The 16,958-nt window shown below is 38.2% G+C and overlaps 1 protein-coding gene across 2 annotated transcripts in view; it reads left to right on the plus strand.

Moving 5' to 3' along the window:
* Positions 1-16,958, plus strand: part of EPHA6 (EPH receptor A6) — a 264,534-nt gene that overhangs the window by 105,886 nt on the left and 141,690 nt on the right. For both annotated transcript variants that reach the window (XM_042460426.1, XM_042460427.1), the window contains exon 7: positions 6,087-6,272. In XM_042460426.1, the coding sequence (XP_042316360.1) occupies positions 6,087-6,272 (186 nt within the window). The remainder of the gene's footprint in view (positions 1-6,086; positions 6,273-16,958) is intronic.

The raw sequence follows: 16,958 nt of genomic DNA on the forward strand, positions 1-16,958 counted from the left end.
GCAGGCAGAGGCCTGTTGTTTCTTGCCTGCTTCTCTCCCCTCAAGATGGAGGTCAAGATGCACTGTACATGGGGCTGTCCCTGAAAACAACTCTGAAATGACAACTGGTTCAAAATGCAGCCATTAATCTTCTCCATGAATATCATACAAAAACCATATTATACCAGTGTTGAAAGAATTGTGCTGGCTCCCAATACATTTCTGGTCTGAATTCAAGGTGCTGGTAATGGCATGTAAAGCCCTAAATTGATTGAGACCTCAGTACTTGAAAGTGTGCCTACATATTCCTGCCCAAAGCCTGAGGCGTGCAGAAGATGCCCTCCTTTGTGTCCTATCAGTTAAGGCAATATGCTGTCAGAGGGCACCCCAGTTATAGAAACCCTTTCCCCCTTAGGGTCCTGATTGATGTCTATGTTGCTGTCATCCCGGATGAAAACATGGCTCACAGAAGAATTTTGGAGTTGACTGGTTTTTACAGATCCACACATGTACATGGTTTTTGAATTATTTTAAAGTATATAATTGTTTGTAAAGAAATAAATACATTCTTGTAAGATCAAAGCAACTTGCATGAAGGATATTCCTTGCTATAGTTTGGGGGGCCCTTAAAAGCCACTTTCAGATCTGTGATTCTGTGATACTAAAAAAGAGAGAAAATTTGTGTGCCCTTTCTCTTTGCCCATTTCCATCTTCAGCCACTTGGGAGGGGCAGTATTGGGTGACAGTGGATCAGTGATATGCATTGAACTCAACCTAGAAGATTGTATGGACACAATTATATATAAACAAAGTCTAGGAAAAAAGCAAGTCAGTTTTTGTTGTTGTGTGCTTTCAAGTCATTTCCAGTTTATGGAAACCCTAAAGTTTCTATCACTGGTTTTCTTGGCAAGATTTATTTTGGGGGTTTGAACCTTCCTGTGAGGCTGAGAGAATGTGACATACCCAAGGTCACCCAGTGGGATTACATGGCTAAGTGGGGATTCAAACTCTTGCCTTCAGTGTCACAGTTCAGTGCTCAAACCACCATATTATGCGGTCTCTAATTCATACTTTTACATTATCACTGTTTCCAAGTATAAAAACAAATTGACTAGTGCTAAGCAGTTTCATATTAATGCCTACCTTTACTAGATTCCAAGAGATTATTCAAAAGTAAGGAACTCTTGCTTAAGAGATCAACAAAGTACTTTATATTCTGTATCCATTATATGCCACAAGACATGTTTCTGTGGTGAACTTTTATTCATACATGTATTTAAGAACAACTTACTTTTAGCACAGGGAATTAATAATTGCAGTTTAAGATAAAATGTCTGCCACCAGAGATGTTATTTATCCCTGGAATTAATATAGTGGTATTTTATAGCTGTATCAGCTAAATATGCTACTGATAATATGAAACCTTTTGCTCCTTGTGGACAGGAAAGACTGATTAAAGCGGAGGCAGTGGCAGGGAGAAAACTTATAATGAAAATAAATCATGATGACTCACTCTGAGAAATGTCAGGATATATCGTCTATATTTTTTTAACAGCCGCAACAAAATTTGGAGTTGATACATGGTACTTAAGCCTCAGTAATGGCTACGGGTGAAATCAGCTACATATGTGATGTTTGGAAAGAGTTTGTTGTGCTTGTGCTACTTGTCTAACATATAAAATCTGTTGTGATTATAAGAGGACAGAAAGAACACATCCTGGACTACTAAATTGAGCTTTTTTATTATAATTCCTTGCATAAATTATCCATAAGAATCTGCTACAACCTAAGAAGACCAGACTTTCAGCAGTGATCCAGAGGATCTTCTCTCAGCCGCTCCCAGGTTCTGGAATGACCTGCCGGACAAGATCCGCCATATTACCACTTTGGAAGCATTTAAAAAGGCTATTAAGACGGATCTCTTCCAGCAGGCCTTTCTAGACTAGGTTAGATCCATTAGATCCATTAGACTTGTCTCCCCCCTCTATTAATACCTCTGTTGATACTGATATCAAAATTGATTGATACCATTGCCCTGTCCCCCCCTCCTCTAGGGGAAGACTCATTTCTTGCACTAATCTGCCAAAAATGTCATTTTTTTTAATGTTTAATTGCTTTTTATGGTTTGATCACTGTTTTTATGATTGGGGGAGGGTTGGGGTTTTGGGGTTTTTAAATTGTAATTTTTAATTGTTTGATGTTTTATTTATACTGTTGGAATCCACTTTGATGCCTTTGTGAAAAAGCGGAATACAAATAAAAATTATTATTATTATTATTATTATTATTATTATTATTATTATTATTAGACTGGTATGCATGTCTCCCAGTAATTTTGCTTGCAATTTCTCTTCCCCTTCACCTATTTGTAAGGAAAGTTAGATTCTTGAAAGTAAGGGACAGCAAATGTTATGAGGGATTCTAATGACATGGAGGTTGGACTGAAAGAAATAACCACTTGGCAACAGAGGCCCGATCCAGACGAGCCTATAGTGCGCCCTCGTCACGTGCTCGGGGTTGGCCGAGGGCGCACCACCCATATGTGCCTCACCCCTAGCACGTGATGAGTGCATTGAAATAGCGGCTCCCTATACACACGGGTGCCACCATTTTTACGCGATGGACACTTAGCATCCGCATGTCACGCCCCCATAATGACATCACGAGTGTGCCATTGGTGCACTGCAGCATCATTATGCCACTGCAAAAAGAACCCACTTTTTGCAGGTTCTTTTTGCTCCACAAGGGAGCCATGCAGTTTGTCCGCTGCGGCTTCCTCGCAGAGCAAACAAGGTGCAGGCAGACCGCCCTTTTTGGTCGGTCTGTACCCCGCCAGAGCTCCTCATTTGGAAAGGACTTGAAGATTACCAGTGCCCTGATAAGGCTAACACAGTTCTTAAGGACCTGAATTCTTTTTTGGTTAAATAATTCTTCAGCCTTAGGTTCACAAGAAGAGTCCATTACTGTTTATTGTCTGTTTTTCTCTGTATAAATGCCTGAATCCATGGCTTTTTCAGTCAAGATCAGAGGTGGGCAACCTTTGGTCCTACAGATATTGTCAGATTGCAACTCTAAACAGTCCTGGTCAATATAGCCAGTGGAAAGGGAAGCAATCAGTTGTAATTCAGTAACACCTAGAAACCACTGTGCATTGTGCACTGCACCTCTTACCTAAACTAAAATATCCATGTTAGAAAACTATGGATTCAGTCATTCAATTTCTATAAAACTATTTGATTTACCACTGCTGACTATAATGTCACTTTGAAATTCTATTACTTTGAAACATGATAAATCCCTGTATCACTGTAGAATGTTCCTCTGACTGCTATATGTCAAACAAAATCTATATTCCATAAAATTTGATGTCTCCTTGCAACTGAGGAAACTAAGTTCAATTTTTGTGGTCATATATTATATCATAGAATCATAGAATTGGAAGAGACTACAAGGGCCATCTAGTCCAACCCCCAGCCATCAAATTGCCAGCTTAGACAGCTTTTAAAAAGCTGTCAAGACAGATCTCTTCCGGCAAGCCTTTCCTGAATAAAAAGTGCCCAGCCACAGAATGACTGCCCCCCACATCATGTATTAGCCCACCGCTCTGTCCTCATCATACTGTATATATTTTCTTTCTTTTTTTATTCTGTTTTAATAGATATTTTAATTGTAACATGTTTAATCCTGTTTTAAGGGGGGAATTTGGGACACAGTGTTGTAAATGTGGATTTTAATATGTTGTGAGCCGCTTTGATTGTCTAGTTACAGAAAAGCGGGATAACAAATAAAAGTTTTATTATTATTTATTATTTTATCTGCCATGGAGGAACACACAATCAAAACACTCCTGACAAATGGCCATCCAGCCTCTGTTTAACAACCACCAAATAAGGAGAGTCCACCATACTCTGAGGCAGTGTGTGTTCAACTATAAAACAGTTCTTACCATCAAGTTCTTCCTAATGTTTTGGTGTAATCTCTTAGGTGAGGCTCCTAAATCACTTTCACATGTACTGTTCTCAGGTCAGGTGTCACCCATTCTGTATTTGTGCATTTTATTTTTTTTACTCCTTCATTGTAATACCTTACATTTCTCCTTGCTGAAATTCAGTTTTTTAGTTTGGGTCCAGCTCTCTAATCTATCAAGATCATTTTTAATTATGATCCTGCCTTCTGGGGTATTAGCTACCCCCCCCTCAATTTACTGTCATCTGTAAATTTAAGAACCTTGCCTCTGTTCCATTACCCGAGTTATTGATAAAGATGTTGAATATAACTGGGCCCAGGGCTCTGTCACACTCCACTAGTCACTTATCTCTAGGACAAAGCCATTGGTGAGCACCATTTGGATTGGGTCACTCAACCAACTCCAAATTCACCTTACGCTCATATGCTGCATCCACAACAATTCCCTTCATCTACTGAACCTGCAACTTTATTTTTTTAAAAAAAGAGATCCGATTAGTCTTGCATGATTTATTCTTGGGAAATCCATGTTGACTTTTAGTGATTGCAGCATTCCTTTCTAAATGCTTACAGACTGTTTGCGTCATGATCTTCTCTAGAATTTTTCCTGGTATTAATGTCAGCTTGACAGGGCAGTAATTGTTTGGGTCCTCTTTTTCCCTTTTTTGAAGATGGGAACAGCATTTGCCCTCCTCCAATCTGCTGGACTTCTCCTGTTCTCCTTTGGTTCTCAGAGATGGTTGCCAAGACAGTTTTTTCAATACTTTTGGATGTAGTTCATCTGGCCCCGGAAACTTAAATTCTGTTAGAGTAGCCAAGTATTCCTGCACTACCTATTTACCTGTTATGTACTATCTCTTTAACTATTCTGTGCTGCATTTCTCGTACTGCATTATCTGCTCCATTTTGCCCAGGTTGATCTCTGTTTTGCTTTTGAAAGAAGACCAAGGCAAAGAAGGTATTGAATAATTCTGCCACTTCTCTGTCCTTTATTACCATTTTGCCATCTTCTACAGTCCATGGACCTAACATTTCCTTGTTCTTCCTTTTGCTACTGATGTAACAAAAACAAATAAAAAAGCTATGCCTTGCAGTGTCTCACATGGACTAAAGGGAAGGAGTAATGGTCAGTGGTCTTAATGAGCCTTGACAGCCACTCTGCTATATCAGAAATTTTTGTCCCAGGGAGAAAGCACATCCTCAGAACATCCTGTGAGGCCCACATACCACTGCTTCTGTTCCCCTCAGCAGAGAATTTCCTGCCACACCAAGCATCTCCTCTAAGGATTGGCAGGTGTCATTCCATGTGTTTCCATATCCGTATGATCCAGTCTACTTCACACTTTTCTTGAAGCTTTCCAATTATCGTTTCTGAAGTCATCAACTTGCTACATAAATATCACAAATCAAACTAGATCTACTCGAATTATATCTCTTCCACATTATTTTTATCATAACACCCCAAAGCAATGTGAAGACATGATTATAGACTAGAGAACTGTGTCTTTTCTGTCTTTGACTTAGGTCACACTGCAGAACACACTGCAGAAATAATCCAGTTTGAGACTGTTTTAACTGCCCTGGCTCAGTGTTAGGGAATTCTGGGAACTGTAGTTTATTGTAGTACCAGAGCTCTCTGACAGAGAAGGCTAAATGTCTCATAAAAATACAGTTCCCAGAATTCCCTAGCCCTGAGCCAGGACAGTTAAGGTGGTCTCAAACTGGATTGTTTGGACCATAGATTCTATGGGTATTGAGAGGAGTCCTTTAGTCAAAAACAGAATTCTCTGTATAGAAACAAGTACAAAAATATCTGGAATAAAATATATACAGTGGTACCCCGGGATACGAATGCGCCGCCTTACGAAATTTCCGGGTTACGAAAAAAATCCCTTTAAAAAAACTGTTCCGGGTTACGAATGTTTTTTCGGGTTACGAAAAAAATTTTGGTGCTTTTCGGCGCTATTTCACACCAAATCGCGGCTTTTCCCCATTAGCGCCTATGGCTTTTTCGGCTTACGAAGCCTTTCGGGTTACGAAAGCGGCGGCGGAACGAATTATTTTCGTAACCCGGGGCACCACTGTAAATTGTCATACCTATATAAATTGGTAACAACTAACAACCTTATTTTCAATTTCAGGTGAATTTGGAGAAGTATGCAGTGGTCGCTTGAAAACACCTGGAAAAAGGGAGATTCCTGTAGCCATAAAAACATTGAAAGGTGGATATGTGGATAGACAACGACGGGATTTCCTTCGAGAAGCTAGCATCATGGGACAGTTTGACCATCCAAATATTATCCGCCTTGAAGGAGTTGTTACAAAAAGTGAGTTATTAAGAACGTTTTCCCTTGCTTTCATATTTTCATATTCTTGTCGCAAAATTCTTTTTGTATTTTTGTCTGCTCATCCCAATCCAGTGAGAGAAGTCCACATTCCAGTGAAATTTTCAGGTGGGTGCTGCTTTATATGGACAGTACATACAAAATGATGTTTTGTATAGTTTGGATGGTTGTATTGGAACCTCCAGCTAAGTGCTAATATATTCTTGACTGGAATGCATCTTCAACGCCTTCAATTGGGGTGTTCAGTTCAGTCTTGATTATGGTTTCACCTGTCCAAAATCCAAATCATTGGTTTAAAAACCTGAGTGCTTAATATATACATATTTGTATAGTCTTTCCTGTGAGAACTTAATTTAAGGAAGGTAAACATAAATATTTTACAGTCACACAGTATAATGTTTTCCAATAAATCCTAGCACCAGGGTGGTGAACCTATGGCACACATGCCTCTCGTGTGAGGCCATTTCTGAAGGCACACAGAGAGACGGAAAGGCAGGGAAAGAGTAGGAATAGGCATGTGCCTGTTCCTCTTCTTCCTCCATCCTCCCATGCCTTTAACTGTCTCTGGGGGAAGAGGAGAAACAGGTGCATGCCTATTCCTACTCTTCCTCTGCCATCCCATCTTCTCCTGGCCCTCCTGGGCTTTCAGCTATCTCCAGGGAAGTCCTGGCTCTGGAAGCCAGGACTTCCCCAGAAGGTGGAGGTCCCACCCTCTGGAAATCCCATTCCTACCCCAGAAATCCTTCTCTCAGTACCGGGTAACACCCGGTACAGAAATGCCTTTGAGTTTGGGCACTCGGTCTCTAAAAAGTTCTCCCTCACTGCCCTAGGATAGATGGATGGATGGATGGATGGATGGATGGATGGATGGATGGATGGATGGATACACACACACACACACACACACACACATATATATATAAACAGAGAGAGAGAGAGAGAGAGAGTCATTATTCAACAATTATCAATGGTTTTCATATTGGGAACAAAAGACAAATAAATGAAAGAATTTCTACAGAACAACAACAAAAATAAAGGTTCTTACTCAAAGGAAAGTAAGACACTAGAAAGATTTTCCATATAGCAATGGTGTGGAACCTTTCATCTGTTGTGAACCACAGTTCCTCAGAGTAAAGTGTCAGTGGCAACATGCTATCTATGGGAGAGGCTGAAAATAGTAGCATGTTGGACCAGAGCCAAAGGTAGAGAGCCAATTCTTTATTTCTCTCATTATGCATTCTCTCTCTCTCTCTCTCTCTCTCTCTCTCAATTTCTGCTGTCCTCTGCCACTCCCTTATATTTTTTCTTTCTTATCACTTCCTTTATTGTTATAATCACTGCATTTTCCCTCTCTTTTCACGTCTTGCTCCCCACCCAGAGAACTGACAAGAGGCACTGATCATTTTCACCAGAGTCCTGAACTGATAGCTTGTACAGTGTTTTTGAAATGAGGCTAAGGGCTGTGAGTAACCCAGAACTGTCCTCTATCCTAATGGCTCTGTAGGAAACTGGCTAGCTGTTTAAACAGGCAGTGGTGTGTCAAACAGGCTTTTATTATATATATCAGGGAGTCAACTAATTCATTGTGCATTATGGATCAAACAAACTAACATGCCATATTACCACCTTGGAAGCCTTTAAAAAGGCTATTAATATGGATCCCTTCTGGCAGGCCTTTCCAGACTAGGTTAGATCCTTTAGACTTGCCTCCCCTCTCTAATGCTATTTCTGTTGCTCCAATATCAAAATTGATTGATACCATCCCCCCACCATCCTGCTCTCATTTCTTGCACTAATCTTCCTGAAATTTTAGTTGTTTTTTTCCTATTGGACAGTTTTAAATTTTGATGTTTAATCTCTTTTTATGGGTTCATCACTGTTTTTATGATGGGGGTGGGGTTTTGGGGGGTTTAAATTGTAAATTTTAATTGTTTGATGTTTTAATCATACTGTTGGAATCTGCTTTGATTCCTTGTGAAAAAGTGGAATACAAATAAATATTATTATTAAAAATATTATTATGCCAAATAATTCAGAAAATGGTATTAAAATATACATACTTTATTGGTGTCTCTCAGCAAGGTGAAAATGTGTATTCAGATAATTCCTTGTAAATATTCCTAAATATTTTTACAATCCCACATCCTTTTAAACCACTGTTTCTTGAGTGGCTCACCTAATACCAATGTAGAGGGAAGCAGATAGTTTTTAAAGCCATGTGATAAACCATATATGCATGTAAAAAAATCTGCTAAGACCAGCTATCCATTTAATTTTAAGACTTATGTGGTACAGATAATATTTCCCAAACAAAATTCTTACTCTTCTCTGAAGATGCCAGCCACAGATGCTAGTGAAACATCAGGAATAAATTCTTCTAGAGCATGGCCATATAGCCCAAAAAACCCACAAAAAACTATAAAAATTCTTACTCTCACCATCTTATCAAGTCAGATGATTTGCAATTCTTCCTTACATTCATTGCTTCCTTATGTTCATTTTAAAGTATTTTAAGGTTTCTGCAAGCTGAAGTGTTGACAGTATGAGAAAAGTATGTCTTCATAGCACTGAAGTATGATTAAGCCTTTCTTTTATAACTGCAGTCTGGATTCTGGATTATAAAATATAAAGTAGTACTGCTGTAACACAACACAAAGTAGCAAAAACAGATGCATACAAAACCATAACCTAAGTCAAGATACTATGTAATAACATGGACAGAAGCGTGATGGTACCATGTTTGAAACTACAGTGGACCTTTATGCTTGGGTTTGGTTCCAAGATCCTCCGTGGATAACAAAATCTGTGGATGCTCAAGTCTCATTAAATATAATGATATAGCTTTTAAAAGGCTGTTAAGACGAATCTCTTCCAGCAGACCTTCCCAGAATAGAGAACCCGGCCTCAGAAAAAACATCTGGGAATAAGATACTGCCGCTCCCATTGATGGTTTGCTGATGTGATGTTGTTGACCTTTTGGTCAGTTTTTAATTTGTATGTTTTTCATTGTTTTTTGCTTGTTTTTAATTTTGTATTGGATTTAATACTTTTTTTAAGGAGGGGAGGGCACCAGGGATTTTATATGTGCTGTATTTTTAACTTTGTTAGCCGCCCTGATTGTTCTCAGAGGGGCGGGATACAAATAAATTATTATTATTATTATTATTATTATTATTATTATTATTATAGCAAAATGGTGTCCCTTATTAAAAAATGGAAAATCAAGGCTTGATATTTGAAATTTATACTTTTTTTTTAACATTTTCAAACCGTGGATGGTTGAATCTGTGTAAGAAATCCATATATAAGGAGGGTCAACTATACTTGTGTCAGAATACAATCTTGTACTGCTTATAATGCTTGACAGTAATACAAGTTGAGTCTCCCTTATCTGAAATGTTTGGGACCAAAGGTATTTTGGATTTTGGAATTTTTTTTTAGATTTTGGAACAACTGTATTTGCTTCTGTGTACATAAAGAGATCTCTTGGAGATGGGACCCAAGTCTCAACACAAAATTCATTTATGTTTCATATGACTCTTATACACATAGCCTGGTGGTAATTTTATACAATATTTTAAGAAGTTTTGTGCATGAAACAAAGTTTGTGTACACTGAAACATCAGAAAGCAAATGTATCACTGTCTCAGCCACCCATTAAAAACATTTTGGGGTTTGGAACATTTTGGATTGTTTGATAGATTTTAGAATTCTTGATAAGGGAGATTCAACCTGTACTGAGTACTATTTTTTCCAAAAGTTCTTGTCCAGATAAAATAAATATCTGAGCTATTATATCTTATCTATCCCCCTCCATCCTTTGGCTTTTTTTTAATTTCTTTTGACTTTCTTCATAGTAATCTTGGGTGCCTGCAACTAAATTCTCAGAGTTCTTTGTGTTCAGGAGAATCCTTGATATAAAGAGCTTAGGGATGGGACCTGACATTTCCATACTATGATATGATTCCTAAGAATATAAACACCCTGTGAGGATTACTGGTTCAGTAGTGCCTGGGATTCTGGTGTTGCTGAATTCAAGGATCCTGCCCTGTGAAGAAACCTCAGAAAAAGGCATTGAAAGCACACCAGGGTATATATTTCAGATCTGAAAAATTGGAGGGGGGGAGAGGGACAGCTGGGAAAAACGAGCTGTTTCTTTGTTCTAGAAAACAGCCTGCACCGCCAGAAACAATTCCAAATTAAACCAAATTCTGTTCTTATTAAAATTTAATCTGCTAAATACAAAGTTTTGAAACTTCATCCCAGCAGCATTGCTGAAAGGAAGGAATGCTTTTAATAATTTAAAAAATATTGTTGTAATGCTAGCATGCTAATAATCTAGCTAGTGAGCCATCAGAGAACATATTACTCAGAATGGTGTTCTGTTGTGACTAATAGAGTTCTCTAGAAACAGATGCTCACAACCTGCAAGCAACTCAGTCTTTCTGCACCATGGTACTAAATCTTACCATGGAAATGTTAATGCCTCCTTTCATCATATAAATATTGAATGCATAATGACTGACACTTTTGGGTACTAGTGTGGCTAGAGCTGCAAATTCCTATAGGTTACTTCTTCTGGAAATCCAATGCTGTTCGCAAGCATGACATAATTGTTGAATTTTGTTAACATGAGAATCTGGCCTCTAGAAACTGAGTGAAGACTAATGCTTTCTTTGACTAGTATCGTGCAGTAGGAAAAATAAAATAAAGATACAGTAGCAAAAATAAAATAAAGATTGTTTAACCCCAGTGAGAATTTGAGCATACTGCAGGGTATTAAAATGGTATACATCCGAAGGAAGGTTTGAGTGTACAGTATCAAGTGTTGACTCACCATTTAACAATTGATTCAATGAGACTAAACTAGTTGAGATTGGACAATTATATACACTTCTTATATTGTGGTGTCCTTCTGAACCTAGTGAATCCCTATGCGATGGCAGCATATCTTTGGTGCTTCCCCTCAAAGAAGTGCCAAGAGAATAGAGGGGCATATTTTCTTAGTCCCATCTGCACCTGGTCAGCTCCCCCATACACTGCACAGCCATCATGTACCATGGTCCCCTGCTCTTCCATCCAGCCTTTAGGCAGTTATGCCTGCTGGAATTTTGTAAGTTCTTTTGTAAGTTTGGCATTGTCGTCCTTTGCTTCATCCTTTACATCCATTATTACATGCCCCTAAGTTTTAAAAAGGTAAAAAAATTCCCTTTGACAAGATTGCCAAGTTGTGTCTGTCTGTAGGGGGCAGTGTTCATCTCTGTTGCTTGGCCAAACAGCCAACTCTGTGATCATGTGGCCAGCATGACTGCAGAAAACACTGTTAACTTCTTACCAAAGTGGTCCTGTTTAGCTACTTGCACTTTTACATGCTTTTGAACTGCTAGGTTGGCCCTTTGACTTATCCACATACCAAAGCCATATTTTTGGCCCCAAAACCTATCATCAACGTATACATGAGGTCAGCTTACACAAAAATATATACGGTGGTTCATAAGAAAATGTTTTGACTTCAAATGTGTCACTCAGTTTTTTAATATTTTCCTGCTGCAAAAGTTTCTCAGAACTAAATTTAGTTCTTACTTAATCATATTTCAGGATTAAAACAATAATTGAAAGTACTGCATATTTGTATATTTAGCATTAGATTGACTTTAACGTAGATAAGAGATGCTGAGAGTCAAAAAATAGAGCTCAATTTACCAATAAATTTTCCAGCTATTCAATACTGGATAATTAATTACATTTTTTATTGTTCTTTTAAAATGTACTTCTTATTTGCAAGCACAGAGGGATTTCAGTTTGTTGCAATTTAAATTCTTTGCAGCTATAAACAATTAACTGACTAATACTGGCTTGGGTGCTTAATAGGCTGAGTCTATATGTGAGTCCCATGTTGGGTATAGCAGTCCAGGGTTCAAGTGATGGGTGAATGAGGAATATTATATTATACAACCTTTCCTTATTGGTAGTATTTGTTTGCTGTAAATTATCTTTTAAAAAGGATTATGGGGTTGTAGGCCAAATAATTTCAATTGAACAAAATACTTGAATAGATGAATTTAGATGGTTAATCAAGTGCCAGTTAATGAATCAATCATTAAATCAATTATCAGTTAATTTAGATAATTCACCAACAGGAAAATATTTGGTCAATGGCCTTTAAAACATAAGAGTTGCATTTTTTTTAAAAAAAACTATTTAAACCAAAGTAGTAGAATTTGGATCTGTGGGAATACTGTAGTATGAACAGTTTTCCAGTTGCAACACAGCCTAATTCCCTTTATTAGTTTCAACTAGAATAAATCCACTAAATCAGTAGAAACTGCATAAGTGTTGGCTTACTATGTTCCAACTGAGGTAATGAATCTAATATGTTTGAAACTAGCACTAGGATTTAGGCCATAGTATCCCTAGCTATAGGATAATTATCAGATAGACTCTTGACACTTTGAACTCACTGAAACATACACCACTGTAAGTGGTTAATGAATCACTGTCTAGCAGTAAGAAACAGACTTGATCTACAATGCTTAGGCATACACTTTTGCCTCTACTAGCCATTAGTTATTAAGCTGTAGCATTGCTTGAAGATCTTACTTCAGTTACCAGGAAAAGTCATATATCACAGTGTTTTTATCTATTGACCTTAAAAAAAACCACCAAGCCACTAAATTACTTCACTGTAATAAATTTTAGAGTTTGGTCCAATCAGTAATAATTGAAGAATGAAAAAACAAAGTGCTTCCCCTTTGTATAAGAAAAATTCTAATTATTTTTTACAATCTCAGAAACTCAAACTAATATAAAATCCAGTTAACAGTCTAGATTTTAAGTTCCTCTGGGAGGGGTTCACTGGCTATTCCCACTAGAAGAACAGGAGGGAAACAATTTCCTATCTCCTGCAGTTCCTCTGCTACCAAGAATCTGGTGCAGAAAGTGCATGGGTTCTAGAATAAGAATGCAGTTAGTGCTGGGGGGGCTGAGGTTAGTAAAACTCAACCTTGTGCCCCTTCTGCCAATAGCAGTCTCCATTGCAGTAGGTTCCTTTCAGTGAACAGAGAGTCCCTTTCATTTGTGGAAAGATAAGAAATGCTCTTCATTGGCAGAACCAAACCAGAGGTGGTCCTATTAAGTTTTAATAAGTTTTAGAAACATGGAAGCAATCTCTCTTAATAATGGAAGATGCATTAGGAAAAATAAATGGCAACAATCTTGGCTCTTCTATCTGTTTTGAGTTAACATCCGATCCAGTATCTTCAGAATGAGGGTTGTGTGAGAGACAGTATTCCTCTCTTTTCAGTTTTTCTTATTCTTTAAGGGGGAAAATCCACTGAGTTTTCCCCCAAACCCCTTTTACTCAGATCCACTTGAGGGTTTCACTCACAGAATGATCCTGATTTTGAAGTCCAATTCCACTTTCCTGCAGGGAGAAGGGGAGAGGGGTCAGTCAAAATTGTTTCCCCAACTTCCATTAGCAGGAGTGTTCTGTGAGTGGATTCTGCTCAGACATTTTGATGACATTTTGGTGTTTCTACTTGTCTACACAGAGCAGAGAGAGAGAGAGAAAGGGTTTCAGTCATTATCTCATTAGAGAATTATAACATCCAAACGGTAGGAAAGATACTGTATATACTTGACTATAAGTCGAGAAATTTATGCCCCAAAATAGACCCCAAAATCCTGGGTCGATTTATATCTGGGCCAGTACACTATTACTGCTTAGAAAGGTCCTGAAACAAGCACTGCCTGATACCCCACTCTTTGTGCCCCAAGACAGGAGTGTGTGTGAAAGGGTTTCCAGTATGATTTGAAAGCCTTCCCTTCCCATCAAAGAAACAGCCCTTTTAGCATCACTTCTTTCCCTTCCCACTCTGATTTGAAAGCCTTCTCTTCCCATCAAAGAAACACCCCATTTCACTTCCTTTCTTCCCCAACCTGATGTTGGGAAGTGGTGTCAGGTGGTCAGGAGAGGGCCAGTGAAGGAGAAGGAGGTGTGGAAGTGATGTTTTCCCTTGTCCATCCTTTGTTATAGCCCCCTAAATTTTACCCTCGGCTTATCTAGGGGTCATATCAAAATGCATGATTTTGACTCTGAAACCTTCCCTCGACTTATACAGTATGCAGTAAACTTGTACATGAATATATACTAACTGTGTCTAATGGTTTCCTGGAATTCTGTTATTTAAAATCTCTAACTTATGCACATATCCATAGTCCCTGCTGACCATTTCTGAAGTCTTGTGGCATCACTAGTACTTATTCCTTTGCACAACAAGAAAGGTAATTTTTTCCCCAGCTGCAGTCACTTGTTTAGGATGTGTGTTTCACCTTCCTGCAGTCCCTTGCTCTTTTTGTTCTCTTCCCATATGTGTATGCCTATCATCCTTCCCCTGGCCACATTTCAGCCACATTTTCGGCCTGACTTCCTTTATGCATGGTATAAGGAATGTATGTATGTGTATCTCTATAAAGACCGTCACATCATGTAAACCATAATATGGCAACACAGAAGCAGCACCTTCTAGTTCTTCTCACTGTAATCCCCTAGCTCACTTGTTTGCTCCCCCACCTTTTCTCTCTCTGCTTTTTTAGCCCTTTTCCTCATTGCCAGCTCTAGAGTGATAGATCTTTGCATTATTTGATTTAAAAAGCTGAACGTGATTGTTTGACTAGGTGGGGCCGCTTCCCCTAGCTTTGGGGGGGGGGGTGGCAAGGGAAACCTGTGTGAACCACAAACATGTGTTTTTGTGAGTGTGTATCCCACAGCTTTTCTCTAAAGCAGGGGAAGTGGTGCATTTCTCAGGAAGCAAACTCTCCAAGGACAACAGAGAAGGCTATGTGAATTACAAGCTAGTGGGGCAGGGGGATGTATGCACATATATCTTCCTTTTTCCTTTGGGAGATTGAGAGGTACATAAGATGAATTTAACTCAGTTTTCCCACATCTTTCAAATGCAGGAAAGCATATCGTAAGAAGTCGAACCACAACTGAGGTTTCACAGAAAGGCTTTTTTTTTAAAAAAAAATCTAAATAAAATGGATAACATGACACTAGTAAGGCATCATACAGCTTGGACATAATGGTGATTTGGATAAGAGAGGCTGGCGACATAAATAGTGGCACATTTACAGGCTCATCACACAGGATTATACACTCCCCTAATCACTCCCACTTTGAAAGAACCAAAACAATTGCAAGTGTGTGTGAAAAAACAGAAGCCATTTGTTGTGCAAACAAAGGGAACTTTTCTGAGAAGTAATGTGAATAGCTACATTGATTTAACACCAAACAAGGAAAAGAAAAAAGATTGCTGAAGCATTCACAACTCCAGGAAGTATATATCTGTGTGCAGATTCATCCAGCATTTCTTACATCTAGTTTATTGTTCTATAATGCTGAGACTACAGATTCTGAAATGTTTCCAATTTTTGAGTTGAGACCAGAAAATGAATGCTCTTGGATCTATTTTTTTACATGTTGTGACCATCTTGGTTATGCCATTTACACAAATTATGTGTCCTGCAGTTCACACAAAAGCTGTTCAATAAAAGAACAAAAGCAAGTATTTGTTCACTCTGGTCTTGTTTTAGAAACAGTATTGATTTTGTGGTTTTGGGTTAAAAAGACTCATTTGTTTTATTTAAAATCCATTGAATGATATGCTGAGAGTGGTAGAGGTAGAAAACACGGGGTTTGTTTGCTTGCTTGCTTGCTTGCTTGCTTGCTTGCTTGCTTGCTTGCTTGCTTGCTTGTTGGCTTGTGGTCAGTCTGCTTTAGTGGTTGTTTTCATCTTGCCTTTGAAAGTTTGCCTCTAAGTATCAGTTTTGACTTTTACACTGAGCTTGTTAGGGTGGGCTCAAAACAGTCTGAAACAGCAATCTTTCCAAAATGGATCTGGAAAAATGTGCATCTTGATCAAATATTGACAAAGCAGTGCATGAACTCCTGGGGAGCAGGCATTGATTTAGCTTCCAGATTGCATGAGATATTGAAATATGTGAGTCATGGAAAATCCCCATTCTGTGCAGTCTCTGTAGCTGGCTTTCTTTTTGATAGAAAGAAATCTACAATTGAAATGCATGTGCAAAACAATGAGCTCATTTAATGATTTCTATTTTCAGCATTAAAATATTTACTCAGACTTTGCTATGTGTGTTTATTTTCAAAATAGTGATATTTGTTATATAACAGTAGAAATGTCACCATTAATGTAGATTCTAATTTGTTGACCCAGACCTGGACTTTAGAAGTAAAGCCCAGAGGAATTTTTAAAATAATGCTCTGTCTCTGTCAGTAAGCAATATGGAAACAACATTTTGTGAAACGAGAAAGTACTTTCCTTCTGTTGAATCCTGAGTTGTGGTAATTTTTAGCTCTTGGAATACATGAATAGTTTTAAACTTTGACACAAGCATCTACAGTAAACCATTATGACACCACAGGTTATTCTTAAGAAAAATGTTAGTCTGTTTATCATTAGAAATAAAATCAAGATGCCATGATAATCTGTTTTGCTTAATATGCAACAGCATGCTAATAATAATAATATAATAATAATAATACGTTTTATTTATAGACCGCTATTCCGCAATGATCATGCATAAAAATTGCAATAGAATACAATACAAAATACACAGTGACAGTTAAAGGAGGGAGGGGCTTTG

The sequence above is a fragment of the Sceloporus undulatus genome, chromosome 3 (assembly GCF_019175285.1).
Source record: "Sceloporus undulatus isolate JIND9_A2432 ecotype Alabama chromosome 3, SceUnd_v1.1, whole genome shotgun sequence".
Classification (NCBI taxonomy): Eukaryota; Metazoa; Chordata; class Lepidosauria; order Squamata; family Phrynosomatidae; genus Sceloporus; species Sceloporus undulatus.